The 17,350-nt window shown below is 35.0% G+C and overlaps 1 protein-coding gene across 5 annotated transcripts in view; it reads left to right on the top strand.

The window, feature by feature from the left end:
- The window catches only part of ntm (neurotrimin), a 368,272-nt gene extending 354,921 nt beyond the window's left edge, over positions 1 to 13,351 (top strand). For 2 of the 5 annotated variants that reach the window (XM_060896149.1, XM_060896153.1), the window contains 3 exons: positions 1,866 to 2,017; positions 4,126 to 4,161; positions 11,614 to 13,351. In XM_060896149.1, the coding sequence (XP_060752132.1) occupies positions 1,866 to 2,017; positions 4,126 to 4,161; positions 11,614 to 11,714 (289 nt within the window). In that variant the 3' untranslated portion in view covers positions 11,715 to 13,351. The remainder of the gene's footprint in view (positions 1 to 1,865; positions 2,018 to 4,125; positions 4,162 to 11,613) is intronic. The other 3 variants (XM_060896150.1, XM_060896152.1, XM_060896151.1) reach the window with 3 other exon arrangements.
- The last annotated feature ends 3,999 nt before the right edge of the window (positions 13,352 to 17,350 follow it).

The raw sequence follows: 17,350 nt of genomic DNA, 5'->3' as shown, positions 1-17,350 counted from the left end.
CAGCTGAATGTTTTTTAACCTTGGTTAAACCTTGTGTGAGTTATAACTGCCACAGAGTTTAAAAGACTGTAATCACTTTGATATTTTTGGGTAGGATGTTTGGATTAATGAACCTTCTGTTATCACACTGACAAACATGATTATACTAAACTTTCCAGAAGATATATTTTTAAAATATTAAAATGGTTGAGAATTCAGTTCTGTAAAATGATTTCATTTGCAAATATGATGTACCTGATTTTTTTTTAAATCTAGATTTAATGAGGGAGTTATACCAGATATTATGGAAATATGTCTTTCTTTGTCCTGCGAGCATCATATCATGACCCGCATTACAGTAAAAACTGTAGAGTTGCTGTCTCCTATTTTTCATAGTTAGTCACTAGAATGAGTAAATATTGCATAACATCTAAACAAATATTGGGTATTCTGACAATTTAGTTTTTAGTAGTTAATTCAATGTAGCATCAATAGTGTTTTCTTCATTCGTTCTTCTTCAGTAGCTGTTTTTCCTGGTCAGGGGTGAGACCGAGTCTATCCTGGGAACAATGACCCTGAAGTGGGATTTCATCCTGTAGGGGATGATAGGAACCACACAAGCACCCATCCACACTCTCATTCACACCTACAGCCAATTTAACATATCCAGTGCACTTTCACACGTTTTTGGGAGGTGACTGAAAACCCGCATGAGCACAGAAACTCTGAAACTTTCTGCGTAACTTGAACTCAGAATCGAACCCTGAAGCTGTGAAGCAATTTTTCATTTTCAATCTAAACTTGCTTTATTGCTGTGAAAGTATCAGGTTAGGATTGGTGGAAAGCATGTGCACATCTTCAGAGAAGGTATTTATGTAGAAGTCAGGGTTGCCAAATTGGATTAACGGCCTTCAATTCAGTTTTGAATCTTCCTAATTAAACTACAAACCTTGTCAAACTGTGGCCAAATATCAAAATAAATGATATCAATTAGCATAACGTTATTTGTTTCCAAATCAATGGGCTTGAGATAATCTTAATCATGGAACAACTGGGAGGAAATGCATGCTTTCCATTCCGTTCATTCATTCATCTTTATCATGATTTGTGCTGGTTAGACCTGCAAACATGTAGCTACAACAGAATCCGTGTTTATCGTTAAAAACAAAATTGTAAATTGCTTTAATTGCAAGAACTTGATTATATTTAAGCAGTAATTAATTAGGTTATTAGATACAAAATTCCAATATGCTAAATATACCACATTTTATTCAACTTTTCCTTTTTTAATGTTAATATACAACCTAGTCCGATTTTTAGAAAAAAAAAAAAGGAGCTCGGATTAAGAGACCACGCAATGTGTGATTTAAAAAGGAAATAAATCCATAGGCTCCTCCAGGCAGCCCTTTCAGCTCTGATTGAGGTGCTACAGAGTGCGCAGAGGTTTGCACCTCGGTAGATTTGACAGCTTTCTCTAGAGACACCTCATTTTGTGCTGCCGTTTTGATGGTGGATATTACAGTTTAAAAGCCTCGAATTTCGCCTGATGCATCTTCTTTATTTTATATTCATCCAAATAGTAAAGGCATTCTGTCTAAAGCACATCTGACTGCAATGCATCTCAATATGTTCTCTCAAAGCTACCTTTGTTGTCAGCAAAGAGAAAATCACAGAGCTGGGTGTGATTAGTGGATGCTGCTGATGTTAATATCTTCTGGCTTCTGCACATTGCTTTTTTTTTAATGTGTAACGGGCCAGCTGCCATCTGTGGCCATGAAATTCAGATGCTGTCACAAATGTCACCCTGTTCTTCAAAAGCAGCTCTGATGTGGTGCAAATCACACTGGGCTGATCCAGCTCCCTCAGCATGCTGCCTTGTCTTTCAGGATCTTCAGTGGCTTTGAAGGTATTAAGATCGAGGACACCGGATCCACGTCAAAACTGACTTTTCACAACGTGTCTGAGGAAGACTATGGAAATTACACGTGCGTCGCCATCAACAAACTCGGGAGTTCGAACACAAGCATCTTTTTATATGGTGAGTCAGTTTATGCATGTGGGTTATACATGTCCGAGTGAGAAAAGTTAGAAAAGCTTCTTTTTTCTTTACGCACATAAAATATATTCCAATAGAATCAACGGATCAAAAAATACTATTGCTTTTATCCTTTGCTGAAATCCGGTTACATGAGACTTTCGTGATCACTAACAAAAAACCTACATAAACATTTATAAATGTTTATTCCTTTAAAAAAACATCAGCTGACATAAAGATTATTGCAAGTTGACAACACTTGAATCAAGCTGACATCTTTTTTGTTGAACTACAGCTTCGTTAATTAGCTCAGTGTAATTCTAGTACATTATATGGCCAAAAGTATGTGGTTATTGACCATCACACGCTGTTAATAATATCTACCACTTTTTTGGGTAGACATTTTGCTAGATTTCGGAGTGAGGCTTTGTGCTTATTCAGCCACAAGAGCATCAGTGAAGTCAGGTGTTTAATGTGGTTAAGGTCAGGAGCTCGCTTTGTTCGGAGAGGCATTGTCCTGCTGGAACAGCTTTGGGTTTGTTAGTTCCAGTGAAGGAACATTGTAATGTTACAGTAAACAGAGAGATTCCAGACAATTGTGTGTCTCCAACTTTGTAGCAATAAACCATATGCGGTGTGATGGGAAGGTGTTTAGTCATAGCCTGGTTCTAGTTTAAGAAAAATTAAAAGTATCTCTAGACCTAAGAACTTTTATTCTTATAATAATAATAATAATAATAATAATAATAATAATAATAATAATAATAATAATAATAATAATAATGCACTAAAATACAAGCAGTGAAAGAATTTATAGAATAAGAATAATGACAAATATAAAAAAATACACTTACAGACGTTCATAAAATCACATGGCAGCAGCATAATAAAATAAAATGGCTAAACAAAGAGCTTCAGTTAATCCACATGAAATAAACATGAAAAACCCCCAGTTATGTTGAACATGGTAAGGTTTTTGCTGTCAGGATGGTTTGAGTATTTTTGAACCTGCTGATCTCACCAAAAAAAGCTGATCTCAGAAAACCCATCTGGTCTTTTTCTAATCTTCAGCTGTCTATTTTTGATGACCATATGACCAAAGTACCCTCAGATACCTATTCTTGGCTAAAAGGAATGGATCCTTGTCTTTTGTTTCTGCAGATCATTCACCTTAAGGTTCAAAGTTTTGTGCATTTGTGAGATGCTTTTTTGCTCCTCACACGTATAAAAAGTGCTCATTTGATTCACCATAGCCAGCCTTCCTGCCAGTCCAAACCGATCTTATCAACAGTGTGTTTTCACCTTCTGAACTTGTGCTCACTGGGTGTTTTTTATTTCTTTATATTTTGTTATATTGTATTTTACATCATTTTGTATGAACGTTTTGTGTTACACAGAACAGCTGTTGTGAGTGTGAATCCTAGGAGAGCCAAAGCTTCTGAAATCAATCCAAACTCAAACCATCCTGTCTGGCACCGGGAACCATGCCAGATTCAAATTCACCGAGATCACGTTTTCCCTGATTGCCACAATTGATGTGTACATTAACTAAAATGTCTTCATCTGTAGCTGCATGTATTTATGCACTGTGCTGCCGCCATATGATTGGCTGATTAGATAATCGCATGAATGAGCCTGGTGCATGGGTTTCTATTAATCCCATTAGTCAACAAGACAAACATTATACAAACTATAACAACATTTTACCCCTAAAGATATCATTTTTGCTCAAATAATTTTGTGTATCAGCGAAATATTATTGAATATCTATGCCAAAGTCATGACCCTGTAATGACAGAGATATATATTATATGGTCTCTGTTCCTAAATTAGTTTTGATGTTTTTTAGTATTACATTATTACCATCAAATGACTTCGTAATCTGCAATAAAAGTATTTATAAAAAAAAAAAAAAAGCTGTCAGTGGACTCAGGTGTTATGCCAACATCAGAATGGACAAAAGCAATCTTTATGTCAGGCAGTAAATAAGGAATGAGATGTGTTACCAATGATTGCATAATTTCTGGGATATACTGATGTTTGATATGGCTTGATCTCTAGCCTTTGCCTTATATCTTGCCATTTTCGTTTGTTTGTTTTTGCTGATGTAGAAGTAATTGAACCCACTAGCTCGACGCTCTTGCAAGGTTAGTACTCCGCATAAGCATGTCCTTTTAGCTCTTGCCTCCGCCGGGCCTGTTCCTGCATGTTTTCTAAACAATTAAGCAAATAAATGAATGCTTCAATTTTTCTGTTAACCACATTGTGATGACGAGACGATGTAGCTGAGGTGACGCTCAGGCTGATCTGCGAGATTGCCGCACCAGATTTCCCAAACCTTGAAGACGCTAATATAATTGTCTTGTCATCTAACAGAATGTGATTGTCAGGTCATAAAGTGGTGATTAGCCATCCCTATTAAAGGGTATATTAGCTTAGACATCCAATTCGTAATGTCAGTAATAAACGCGACATTTTGGGTGACATGCAGAATTGCTGCTGGGGGAATAGCATGGTGCTGTCATGCCTCAGTCCGTCTTCAGTAGACCACAAGTGGGGTGTTGAATGCTTCTCCATTCTTTGTTGCTTAAATGTGTTTTCTTTCTTCCTTATGTCTTTCTATTTCCCTGTCTAACCTTCATGCACCATGCCATGGCTTCATTGTGGCTATGCATGCCTGCGTCTGCTGTGTGTAAGTACTCATCTGCAAAGTATGAAAAGTTTTGTTCTGTCTTATTCCTTGTCGGTGCCCTAAAATGTCCTGAAATACTTATTGTGTTTTCGAAAATAAATGCTCCATGTCAAGACAATATGGAGAATGTCTGACCTAAATTGAAAACACTTTGAGTCTGGAATGATGACATTGTCTTCTCAAGAGAGGCATTAACTACTTTGAATTTGATTTTGAGAAACTGGTATTATTCTAATTATCCAACTGCAAGATTGAATATAATCTGCTGTGGTGCTATAATTGGATCGCTGTCTCGAAAATAAGAGGCTAGTGAGCTCCAGCAAATTCACAGGAAATTAGAAGGCATTCTCAGAAAACCATCAAAGCACAAGGGTTAATAGACACTCCATATGATACTACAGTGTAACATTTGTTCAGACAGAAATAAGACACTTATCTGAACTCATTTTCTCCCTCCATTTGGATGGGTTTAGTTTTACAGGATGACGTAATAAAGTCTTTGCATGAACCCTTTGTGATAACATTCTTGTGTCCAGGATGTTACAGTATAAATGAACACGGGACAGGCAAATTTCAGCTTTTTTTTTTTAAATAAATAAATAAATAAATAAACATGCAGGCAGAAATTTGCATGACACAAGGTGGTGTTGGTGGTGTGGACACAAGATTTTTGCCATTTAAATAAAATTCAGCATTACAATCAGTATCAATTTGAAGCTTTATACTGACCGTAGCTTTGACTGTAATAGCAAATTGAGGCAATTATCAGGAGGTCTACTGGTTTGTTTGTTTATTTTTTTTGGTTACCTTTATTCCAATTTCCTTCTAATCTGCTAGCAGTGAAGTATGTTGATAAATTATTAAAAAAATTAAGCAAAATAAAATAAGCAAGTACTATTTTCGAGCCTCTTTAAATGCATCCAGTATTTCAAGATTTCCGTGAAATATTTTGTCTTTGTGTTAGATAGATAGATAGATAGATAGATAGATAGATAGATAGATAGATACATAGATACATAGCTAAAGCATAAATCTAAGAACACTGTATCCCAAAAGGCTGTGTAATTTGTTTAAGGTCAAAAAACTATTCAAGTCATATAGGTACAGAATAAATACATAAAACTACAGTGATATCAAACTAATGGCTCATGATAAAGTGGGGTATATAGTTGTAAATATAATATATAGTGATATAATAGTGTTATAATTGTAGAATCAGACCTCTGTCTTTTGCCATCTGTCATTGTTTCTAGCTTCATTACTAATAAAATGCTCATCATTATATTTTATGTTCACTTCTCCTTTTTTATTTTAAAGTCCACTTCAAAAACGCGTCTCGTACAGAATCATCTTTGGTTAACACTCGGAACACATACAGAAGTTTATTCCTCGCTGAGTGTTTTCCCTTTTTTAACAGTCATTACTTTCCCATAATCAGTTGCGAACGCTGGTTCACAGACGGCTGATTGAAAAGTGAACAGATTAATGGCCTGCCTGGTTTTCCCAGCCATTTGCACTGCTAAACTCAGACAGTCTCTGTTTTCTTCAGCCAGCAGCACTGTCTCGTTAAGCCTTTCTATAATTATAAACCCAGAACAGCTCTTACAGTAAAGCCTCTATCCTCAGCCTCGTCAGCAATCTCACCACCAAACCTGCTCCTTGATTAGCGTGTTTATCACAAACTGCAATTACAGTTGACCCACACTGTGCACGGGTAAAGGGTATGGGCTTTACAGCATGTTAATGAAAGTGCAAGTCAGGAGGACAGGAGCAGCCAAGCAGCTTCAGCCAGAGGAAAGCAGATACACTAATGATTCTTATGTGAGCTCTAAACCTTAGTTCTTTTCTGGACCTGGGTTGTTTCTGTTCCTTTTTTTTTTTTTTTTTTTTTTTTTTTAGCCAGTTCAGAATTAGGGCCCACTTTCACATCAGTACTGAAACCCTTCCAAAAATACTCTGACCTCCAGGTGGGCTTACTAGGCAAATAGAGCGGTAAGAGCAACGTCTAATCTAGGCTGAACTGGATGCTTTAAGCGATGTTTCACTTTGGGATAACATTTATTTGTCCTCATTCACTCCTAGTCATATTCAGGACCTTTTCTTGATGGCTGCAGCTGGCTCTGAAACACAAGCTATCAGCAGCAAATAATAGATAAGGAATCTATATTTAATACACTGAACTTGTTTAGTTATCTATCTTTCTGCTAGCTTGTGTCATAAGTGTCATTTGTGCCCGTTTTGTTTTTGAAATTTAAGAGCCCTGTATATCAGCATCAGTCAGTGGCCAAGTGATCTCAAATTGCATTAAATGTGTAACGTCAAGCAAAGTTATTAGTAATTAGTCCGTTAATGCACAGATGAGCTCAGATTCTTCTAATTACTAATTAAGGAGTGACTACAATTTGCAATATATACATCTTATTATACATTTTATCAAGGCATTACACTTATGTCATACTATACCTTTATCTATATCTATATATATATTATATATTACAGTGTACTCTGTTAATTAACATCTTTTTGTTTTTAATTACTTCTAGAGGGTTGTGTTTAAATGTCACACTAAATCTCATTATATTCTATGCAATGACTTTAAAGCATTTTATCTTACCTAATTATGTTACATTTGTGGCTTGGATTTTAGTCTAAATTATGATGTATGTCCACACTGAAATATTTCCCTAGAATATGGTAAAGACTAAACTTTCACAAACAATACATTTATGGCACAAATTAGCAAATATTGATTTTTTTTTTTTTTTTTTTTTATATTGACGATTTTTGATGGGGCAGAACAACGCTAATAACAACATAGCCTTAAACAAAATTAAGAGGCTATCACACTTTATTTAGCACAATTTATGCTATAGACTACTTACTATCTAGTCCATTTTTTGGCTAACCTTGTAATAGGCAGTTACAATGATTAGCATGCTGTAAGGTAGCATGTAGCAATAATGCTCTGTGAAGCTACATGGGGCTTCATGGATGAGCCACCACAGAGACAGCAGAACTGTTTCAGAAGGTTCCATCATCTTGTATAAAGAAAAGTACTGGTAGATGCAGGTTTTAGGAATTATAGCTATTCCAGTAACTCATTTTTTCACTAACAATTACGGCAGTATTGTGTTTCAAATTTAGGTGCACTGAGTTCATTCTGTGTTATTCAAATTCAAACATAGACTACTGACAAGACAAATACTCTATAATAATAGAAAATACATTTCTGCACAATGGCACACACCACTACTCTAACGATACGTTCAAAGTGTATAGTTTTATTTCTATAACCTAGCTTGAATGTGCTTTACAAAGTTGAATAAAAGAGAATAAGTAGGAAATGCTGATTTTGCTATTGTTCACATTTACGCAATAACAAAAGAGAGCTCCAGGGGGGGAAAAAAATGATAATAATAACAGTACTGTTAATATCACCATGAGGACTATTTCCTTCCCTACAAGATGCCCACACTGAATGAGCTGCCTATTGGCTTTCTTGCTTTTTTCTTGCTGCTGCCCAAATGTCTTTCTTTTTTGAAACAAGTGCCTTGTTTCATATAATTTCTCTTTTTAGAAGTGACTTCATCTGTTTTAGAGCAAACAGCCACTGAACGCAATCATTTGCGGGAAGGTTTGTAATAGACAGAACTACCAGACCTAATCTCTAATCTTTTAATGATTCGAAATTGACTGACTGACATCAATCATTAACAATTTACTAAACCTAGAAACTAACGAACAGAAGTGAGAGGAATGTTTGAATTAGTCAAGACAAAACTGACACGTACTCAGGGGATCAGTGATTAAAGCAGTGTTCTAATGTCAGCACTTTTCTGACATAAATGCATTATGTTTTAAAGCTAATATGTGCAGTGGCATCTACAGACTAATTTTAGACTATCAGTAAATAATACAAATTTGCCTGGAAATATGACAGTTACCTAACATTTACAACTACCCAAGGTGCAGTCTGATTATAATTAGTCACTTTGCACAGTCATGGGTATATACAGTGCTTGCATAAGTATTCATCCTCCTTGACCTTTTCCACATTTTGTTGCAAGCTGAAATTTTTAACAGGCTTAATTGAGCGAACATGATTTAAATGTACAGAAGTTCTAAGAGGCTAGGCATTATCATATTTTTTCTTTCTTGTTTTCTCGTTATCTCTACATAAAAATTGTTTTGGAAATGCGCAGTAACGTTGCATCTTGGATGAGCGCATGTGCTTTAACTTTGATCAGGGTGATTGACAATTTCCACATAAGTGTCCGACACTTAAAAATGAGGCCGTGAGGTCTGTATTTTTAACGTCGGAGACAATATACTTAATGTGCGCATAAATATGTATATAAACTATATATATATAAATATGCACAAAATTGGCCAAAAAATGAAAGGGAAAACGGAAAAAGGAAGAGAACATGAATACAGTTTGCATATTATTTATTTACATTAAAATAAAATGCAAAGTTGATAGTATATGTATTTATCCATCATTTCTGTGAAACTCTTACATTAGTTCTCTTACAGTAAGGGGCCATCAAATGTCACATATGTAGAGTACAATTAAAGTGTTACTTAATCACGATATAAATATGACACCAGAGTTTGTTAAAGAGAATAAGTCAAATAAAGTGGGATAAGTGGAATTAGCTTGCAAGGTAAAACAAATAGACAAAATATCGATGTGAATATTGTGATATAACGATAGTATTTTTAATATAAAGTGCATGTGTGCGCAATGTTTGTGTGGTTTTAGTGCGCATTTGTAAAGTGTACTAAATAAAAAGTCCAGTTGAGAAAAGTGTGAGCATATAGTCGAAGTTCAGTTGTTTTTAACCCAAAATTGTAGCCATGTAGTTTAACACGTGCGTAAGCAGGTGAAATCAGAAGAACCAAACCAACCAAAAGGTCAATACTTATGCAAGTCACTGTAGCATCACTGATTTGATGAGCTTGGAAAGGCATATATTATGAGGGCATGTAAGAGCTTGGAAATTACACAGCCAGAATGATGGCTCTACTTTGCCAGTGTCGTTTATGGTGTAATGATACTCTCAGTAAATAACACCAAGGTTACTTCCTGTGATTCTGTGAACATTCTGTGAACATATACTGTTTTAACAGAAATAAAAGAAAGTGTATGAAGTTAAGATGACTCATGTAGCTAGCTAACCGATTCTTAATATAAAAATTAATAATGGGATGTGGTAGCTCAGTGGTTAAGGTGTTGGGCTACTGATCGGAAGGTCATGGGTTCGAACCCCAGGTCCACCAAGCTGCCACTGCTGGGCCCCTGAGCAAGGCCCTTAACCCTCAGTTGCTCAGTTGTAAGTCACTCTGGATAAGGGTGTCTGCTAAATGCCATAAATGTAAATGTAAATGTTAATATTAGGTCAGCTGTTGTCTAATCTATCTGAATGTATGTGAACATAGCAAACAATTTTGGAAATGTTTATCTGCTGTTATATTTAATAAAAATAAAGGGCCATATTCAGAGTTAAAGCAAGCACATGTAAGGATTCAGTACACATATTGCACACATTGGTATTCAGACCTCAGACAAACATTCTTCATTTAAACATTACATAAGAGTTACACTTGTCTCTGTTACAAACAGACGCATGTCTCAGTTATGTCAAGTTAAGTCAAGAAGCTTTTATTGTCATTGTAACCATATATAGTTGATGCAGTACACAGTGAAATGAAATAGCGTTTCTCCTGGACCACGGTGCTACATGTACCATGAATCACGTATATACGAAGGATTCTGAGTCCAGTGCCAGTATCTGACAGTCTGGTGTAACTATGTTATCACACTGAAATTAATAAATATAACTATTAATAATCCCTTCACAACCCATACATTTGTTTTTGGAGATTATCCTGGAGAGGCAGTCCTCACCTCAAGGAGCAAATTATTTTATACAATTATTATCTCTTAAAGGAAGCCACAACTGTTGCAGTGCTCATTTTCTTTAAAGGAGATGCAGCAAAAGAACGAAAACATTGTTGAATTTATTTGACAGCTAAAAATAAAAATATTTAAAAAATAAAAAATACTGAATTTATGAACGCATTATAAAAAACATTGAATCCAACATAGATTACAATTTCCTGATAAAATGATGGATGTGGTGGATCAAGCTGACATAGACACGGACAGACGTAATCACATGGATTTATTTTCTTTTAGCTATTTTATTTATGTGTTCACTTACAATAAAAACAAAATATTGTGCTATTTAAATGAACCAATTAAAATCTGAAACACAAATTATCTGTTTAAATATACATTGATTAATATCATTTATTACAGCTAGGATTTTTCATGCACCAATATTGCTGATTTTTAAGAGTACTTAGACATGAGATGAATGAGGGCCATTTTCTCATGTATATATCATCATTTTTAATTTTCATTTTCTAGTTGTCACTTGCTTTTATGTTACACTGTACACAGTTCTCATTTTCTATTCCAACCCAAATGCTTCTACTTAAGAGAAACTTAGAGAAACCTGGCAACCTGATATGCATGAACTACAGACAGGAATCTTAATGGGAAGCTCAGAAAATAGACTGAGACTTTAAACACAGAGAGAACTTTCTCTCTGAAAATATTGACATAACTTTTAGACTTAAGTCGCCAACTCTGAATGCGGCCCAAAATGCAGACATATTTAACAGAGTTACAGGATCACTGTTGTTCAGTTCATACAAAACAACATGGAGCTATGTCATCTTTAGCTATAACCTTATAGAAGCTGACAGATTCATTAGTTCGACCCCACATTTCTGTAGGGACACGGCACTAATTTATTACATAGCACTTTGTGTCTGAAATGTTTGTAGCTTTGTGTGTTTAATTAATTATAATTTTTTCATTCTGGATGCTATTTAGGACCGGGTGCAGTTCAAGACGGTAACAGTGGCAAAGCAGGGACGTACACACCCATCTGCCTGTTCCTCACCGTCGCCCTGCAGCTACTGCTCACGTTTTGATGGTGAAGAGGTTTTTGGCTGGAATTGGTCCCATCTCTCTCGTCACTCATATCAACCCCTGCAGCCACCGATGAGAGCAGAGGGCGGGCATGTGATATCCCACTACACCTTTTTAATAAAGTAATCATCCCATTTTACTTTCTACTAGTGTCAAATAAATCTCTCCTATATTTTTTATCTTATCTTTTTTTTTTTTTCTTTTGCCCCAGTAAAAATCTCATGATTTATACATAGGAAACAGGCCTGTTGAGGTGAGGCTTGTCCAGTATATATTTGCATATAAAAGAATTTCTGTAACTGTAGTTTCATTTAACCAAATGTAACTCCTTCTAAAACTTTAGTATCACACTTAATAAGAAAATATATTATTCCAAGTATGTTTGGTATTCTAAGTATTATTCCAATGCACATATGTCTCCCTTCTCTTGTTTGTCATCACAGTCAATGACCTCAAGAAATAAGAATTACTGTATAATTATTTTTACATTTTTTTTTTTTGTAATGTCATTTTCCAGAGATTTTGGGGAGACCGGGCACATCTGCTACTCCCCATTGTACTTTTTTTTTTTTGGATGGTAATATTTATAAGGTTTATTTTGCAAATGAATTCATACAAGACAGTCTTTGGTGTAACTTTTATTTTTAAATGGAAAAGGTAAAGTGGGAAATCTTGCAGAACCATTAAGAAACTCACTACTAACATTTAATTTAGTCTGCAGGAGACAAAATTAAGAAGGAGTTTGGGATAATTTAATGTAATATGATATACACCAATTTAAAATGCATTGTTTTGTTTGTTTTTAATATTAATATTACCAAGCAACAATAGATTTCAACTCCAGTCGCTCATTGCTTTTTGATCGAGTAGGGCTGCATTCTAGGTTTGGGGTAAAACCAAGAGGTAGACATTTCCATTCCACCGACCGAGACAGCCCAAAGTCATCATTGTTAAGTTGGTTTTGAAGTTACAATTTCTGTATCTTGAACAATTTTATTTTCAACCCATACCTATATTCTGCGTAATAATGCACCTTCTTCAATTTTTCAATAATTCTAAAAGTTCCCATCCTGACATAACTCATCATCACTAAGTTCTCTTCTCTATATGCATATGATTTGTACAAAGGGAAAATATGCACCTGTTTTTACTAAAGTTGTGAACCGGTTTAATACAATGCAACAGACTTTTCTATTTTATGTTGCTGCTCTGGTTGGAGTCATGTAATTTATTTCTGAAATTTGCATTGTTTTGCATTAGAGTAACTTCTAAAAAAAATGTTTATTGTAAAAATCTGATATTAAGTAGTGTGCTTTCCATATGGTATATGGGCAGGATGAAGTGAAATCGTCTATCATCGTCTTACCTTCAATATCTGAGTTTCAGAATGGTATAGTTGCAGAGCAGCTGTGTGGTCTGCTTAAGCATCTATACATTATATATTTTTTTCATTTTTGTCTCACTGTTTTTGCCTGAATATTTGCTATATCCCCAGTCAGAGTACCTCAAAGACAGAGCAAAACTCACATGATGATGATTTTTGCACTACAGTCAGTGTGCATGTCCAGATTTAATTTACAGGAAGACTTTAGTAGCTGTGACTGGTGAATAAACAAAAAAAAACAATGTAGAAAAAAAATCTAATAAATAAATAAATAACTCACTCATATTGACATGCCCAGCAAAAAAGACAGCCCTGGGCACAATGAAGCTTGAAACAGAAGTGTAAAGGGAAAAATCATTATCTATCATTATAATGGTGGATTTCAAGCACAAGGTATGATTACATTTAAGATGTGTGGCATTTGTGCGCTGCCTTATGGCAGAATTTTGTATGTGGTTACCTATAAAGATATACTGTAAAACCCTACAGTTTTGTCTTTATTTTATTCCTTTCTTTTTAGTTCCTTTTTTTTTATTTAGCAGGTTTGGCCTGTATAAAGAGTAGGTGCAATATAGTTGTCTTTCAACAGCATCATGAAAGCACAGAAATCTCATTTCATACTTTTCCCAATCTGAAATTTCAAGCTTAACTTGCACCCACTCTTTAGGGCTGTTTGTGACGTGTGTTTAGAAAGTGAACTTTGTAATCTGGGGTTATGAACCGAGGCATTTGGTAGAACTGAACCTGTTACTGCACCATGTTATCTTCTGAAGGGGAGTGATGCTCATCTGTGCATGGCCAGAGCCCACACCTTTACCATGGATGAGTGAACTGGTGCAAATTTGTTGAAAAATAAATAAATAAATAAATAAATAATATAATATAAGGCAACAAATCAAGTCTTAAAAAAAAAAAAAACTATCTTCTCCTACATGATTCCGTAGAGAGGACCAAATCAAATTAAACTCCCTGTAATGTAAAATAATTGTTGCTTCATGTTTTTCTTTATGGATATTGTGTGTTCATATTTAAGACTTACAACAATAAAATGTTGTATCTAAACAGAACTTGCTTTACTGGTCTATTTGTGTCTCTTTTTTTATTTTATTTCTTTTTTTCACATTAGACTGATATATATATATCACATATGTTATATATGTGATATATATATATCTTATATATATCTTAAAAATGTTTCATTTTTTTTACAGGTTTCAAAATAAATAAATAAATAAATATAGACCCTGCTGAAAAATGACAGATTTTTCACACAGATTGACACTTTAAGCATTTGCACTTTTTATTAATTTTCATTTTCTTATTATTTGGTCAAGTATACAGTATTTGGTGGATGAACATTCAGCACAGCCTTAATTTCAATAGGATTGGTTAAGCGTTGAACTGTGAAACTAGACAAAAAGCTTTTTTTTTTTTTTTTGTAACTTTGTAATTATAAATCCATAATCATTCAGAACCAATTGAAAATGAGCATTTCCAGCAGTTCAGATGTAAGTAAAGAAGAAAAGGTTTAATATTATTCATAGTTGTGTAGTGTGGAAAGGCAGTTAAAGTGAAAATGGGCAGTTAATTATTTCTTTTTCAGTTAATTATTAAATTATTGGGGATTTATTTACTGAAAAAATTCAGCTGAAAGATAAAAAATTTTTGTAAGAATTATTAAATTATTAATTATTATATTAATTATTATTATTGCTATTAACACTTTACACATAGTTTTAGTGAGGATAATTCAAAATTGATTGCAAGGCTTTTTTTTTTAGTTTTCCCCGAGAAGTTTAGTAGGAAAAATTGTACAACTAATTATTCAGAAAATAGTTTGGCAGCAGTGCAGTACATAAAATCATGCAGAAGCAGACCAGCAGCTTCAGGCAATGTTCACATCAACCATCAGAATGTGATCTCAGTGATCTTGACCAAGGCATGGTTCTTGGTACCAGACTGGCTGGTTTGAGAATTTCTCTAGCTGCTGATTATTTTAGGTATAAAAAAAGTTTGTGATGAGAAACATCAATGGAGAATGACCAGAGCAGTTTGATACTGATATTGTCACAAAGCAAAAGTCATCTCAAATCACAGTGAGTTCAGTGTTCTGTAGTGGTCTTCCCAGTCAATGGATCTGAATCCAGTAGACCAGCTTGGGGATGTGAAAGAACAAGAGATTCACAACATGAAAGTGTATCTGAAAATCTGCATGATTTGGATGATGGAAACATGACAACCTGGACCAGAAGCTCAAACATCAAAGGAAATTTTTAGAATCTTGTCAATTCCGTGCCATGAAAAACATGTTGCATTGAGAGCAAAGCGCGGCCATACCAATAATAGTGTAGTGTATTAAATAAAGTACTCTGTGATTGTGTGCATGTGTGTGTGTATGTGTATCTATTCAGTATCTAGATAATTAGCTATTTACTCATTTGTACCAGACAACACACTATATTTCTGAACACACTGAATGCATGGCTCATTTCATTACATAATCGTTTACATCTTGTGTTAAATCTAACATTTTCTAACGATGCATTATGGGTATTATAAATATCCTTCTTGACCAAAATAAATGACTGTGTCATGTTAGTGCAGATTCTCTAAAAGGTGTGGATTTCATCTAAGATTATATAATATGTCTTCATAATCTATTTTTTGACATCCGGTGTATAAAAAAATGATACTGATTCATATTTTTAGCATGTGTCAATCCTTACACCTGTGGATCAATTTATATCAGTTTCATTCTAAATAAAGAACATAAATTACAAGTGAAATGACAGTTATGATTAAACAAAAATAACGTTTCCTAATTAGTGTCAATAACACTGAAAAGTCACAGAGCTCCCCACTACGGTGCACACACGCACAGCATTAGCAGACATGGCTTATGGGAATAAATAGTACACGAGTTAAGTAGTGAGGCTCAAGCAAGCTGTGATTTCCGATCAGAAACACACGCAATGCCATCTGGGACAGAGAAAAGGAAGGATGCGGCTGTCTTACTAATTAAAGACCTCAGTTTCACTTGGAGAAAGAGGCTTTAAACACAGTCTTCTTTCTGGCTTGGCTGATTGTTTGACACAGACAAACGTCTGGAACTGTTTTAGAGGAGACATGTGAATTACAATCACGGTGCGTTCTTTTGTGCAGCTAAAAGGCACACATCAAAAAATAGTTCTGAGTTGGAGCCCAGTGAGGGTGGAAGAAAGCAAGGTTTTGTGAAAAGAGAAACCTCGGTATAGGTGTATTTTTACTTCCTGCTTTGCATATTAGAGAATAAAAACATTGCAGCGAACACACCCCACACATGTATAAGCTTTTCTTGAAGATAAATCCAAGCCTTGTGACTGAACAACCTGGCAGGGAGAAGTAGAAATGGCTCAGGAGGAAAATATCACTGAATAGCAGCTGGTAAATATTCAAACGCTTAAAGAGACACCGGGGGAAAATATAAATCTAATAAATCATATAATAATAAATTATGTGACAGCCGAGTGTCTTCAGTCTCCACCCCGAGTGTTTATTACAAACACAAAAGGGAGAAACGAGGGAGCGTGCGGCCTTTTGTCTTGGAAATTTGCTGGGAAAAGGAAAGAAAAACAACAAACAAACTGAACAATTGGTGGTGTTTTCTGCTCATCTCCATGCTCCTGGTGGAGTTCTTTATCAGAGTTCACAGGATCTCCCCTCTGGAACTCCCACTGAGCTGTCACTCCTTCAGAAAGCAAAACAACATGAATAAATATGCATATTGACAGAGCAAATTAACCTAACTTGACATTTCCTGGCTGTGGCACCTTTGGAGTGTCGGCCAGACTGCCAGTCTGAAGAAAAATATAAAAGAAAATGTTCTGCGTGTCCGCTTACTGTAGAGAACGTTTCAAAAAATGAATATCACAACTAGAATTTTCTGCTTTTGTTTTGTGTTGTTGTTTTTCCTCATTGTTATTGTTTTACCTCGCAGAAACTTCTTTAAAGCTTGTCTGGATAGTTGTTCATGCAGCTAACAGAAGGGTTCAATTATATTTTCATCAGTGCTATTCACAAAACAAATCCCTTTATTTAATAAAACCAAAAGTAGAAGAAAATATTCCTGAACTTTATTACACAGGACAGATACAATATTCATTCTCCAAGAAAAAAAAAACCCCACAAGCGTCTACATCTGCACATGCACACAGAATGGTTCTGTAAGAATCGTACACTTTCTCAGTGCTCTGCAGTTTAACAGGTCAGAGAGAA

The sequence above is a fragment of the Tachysurus vachellii genome, chromosome 20 (genome assembly GCF_030014155.1).
Source record: "Tachysurus vachellii isolate PV-2020 chromosome 20, HZAU_Pvac_v1, whole genome shotgun sequence".
NCBI lineage: Eukaryota > Metazoa > Chordata > Actinopteri > Siluriformes > Bagridae > Tachysurus > Tachysurus vachellii.
The sequence above is the reverse complement of the archived record's forward strand: the minus strand, read 5'-3'. Positions and strand labels throughout refer to the sequence as shown.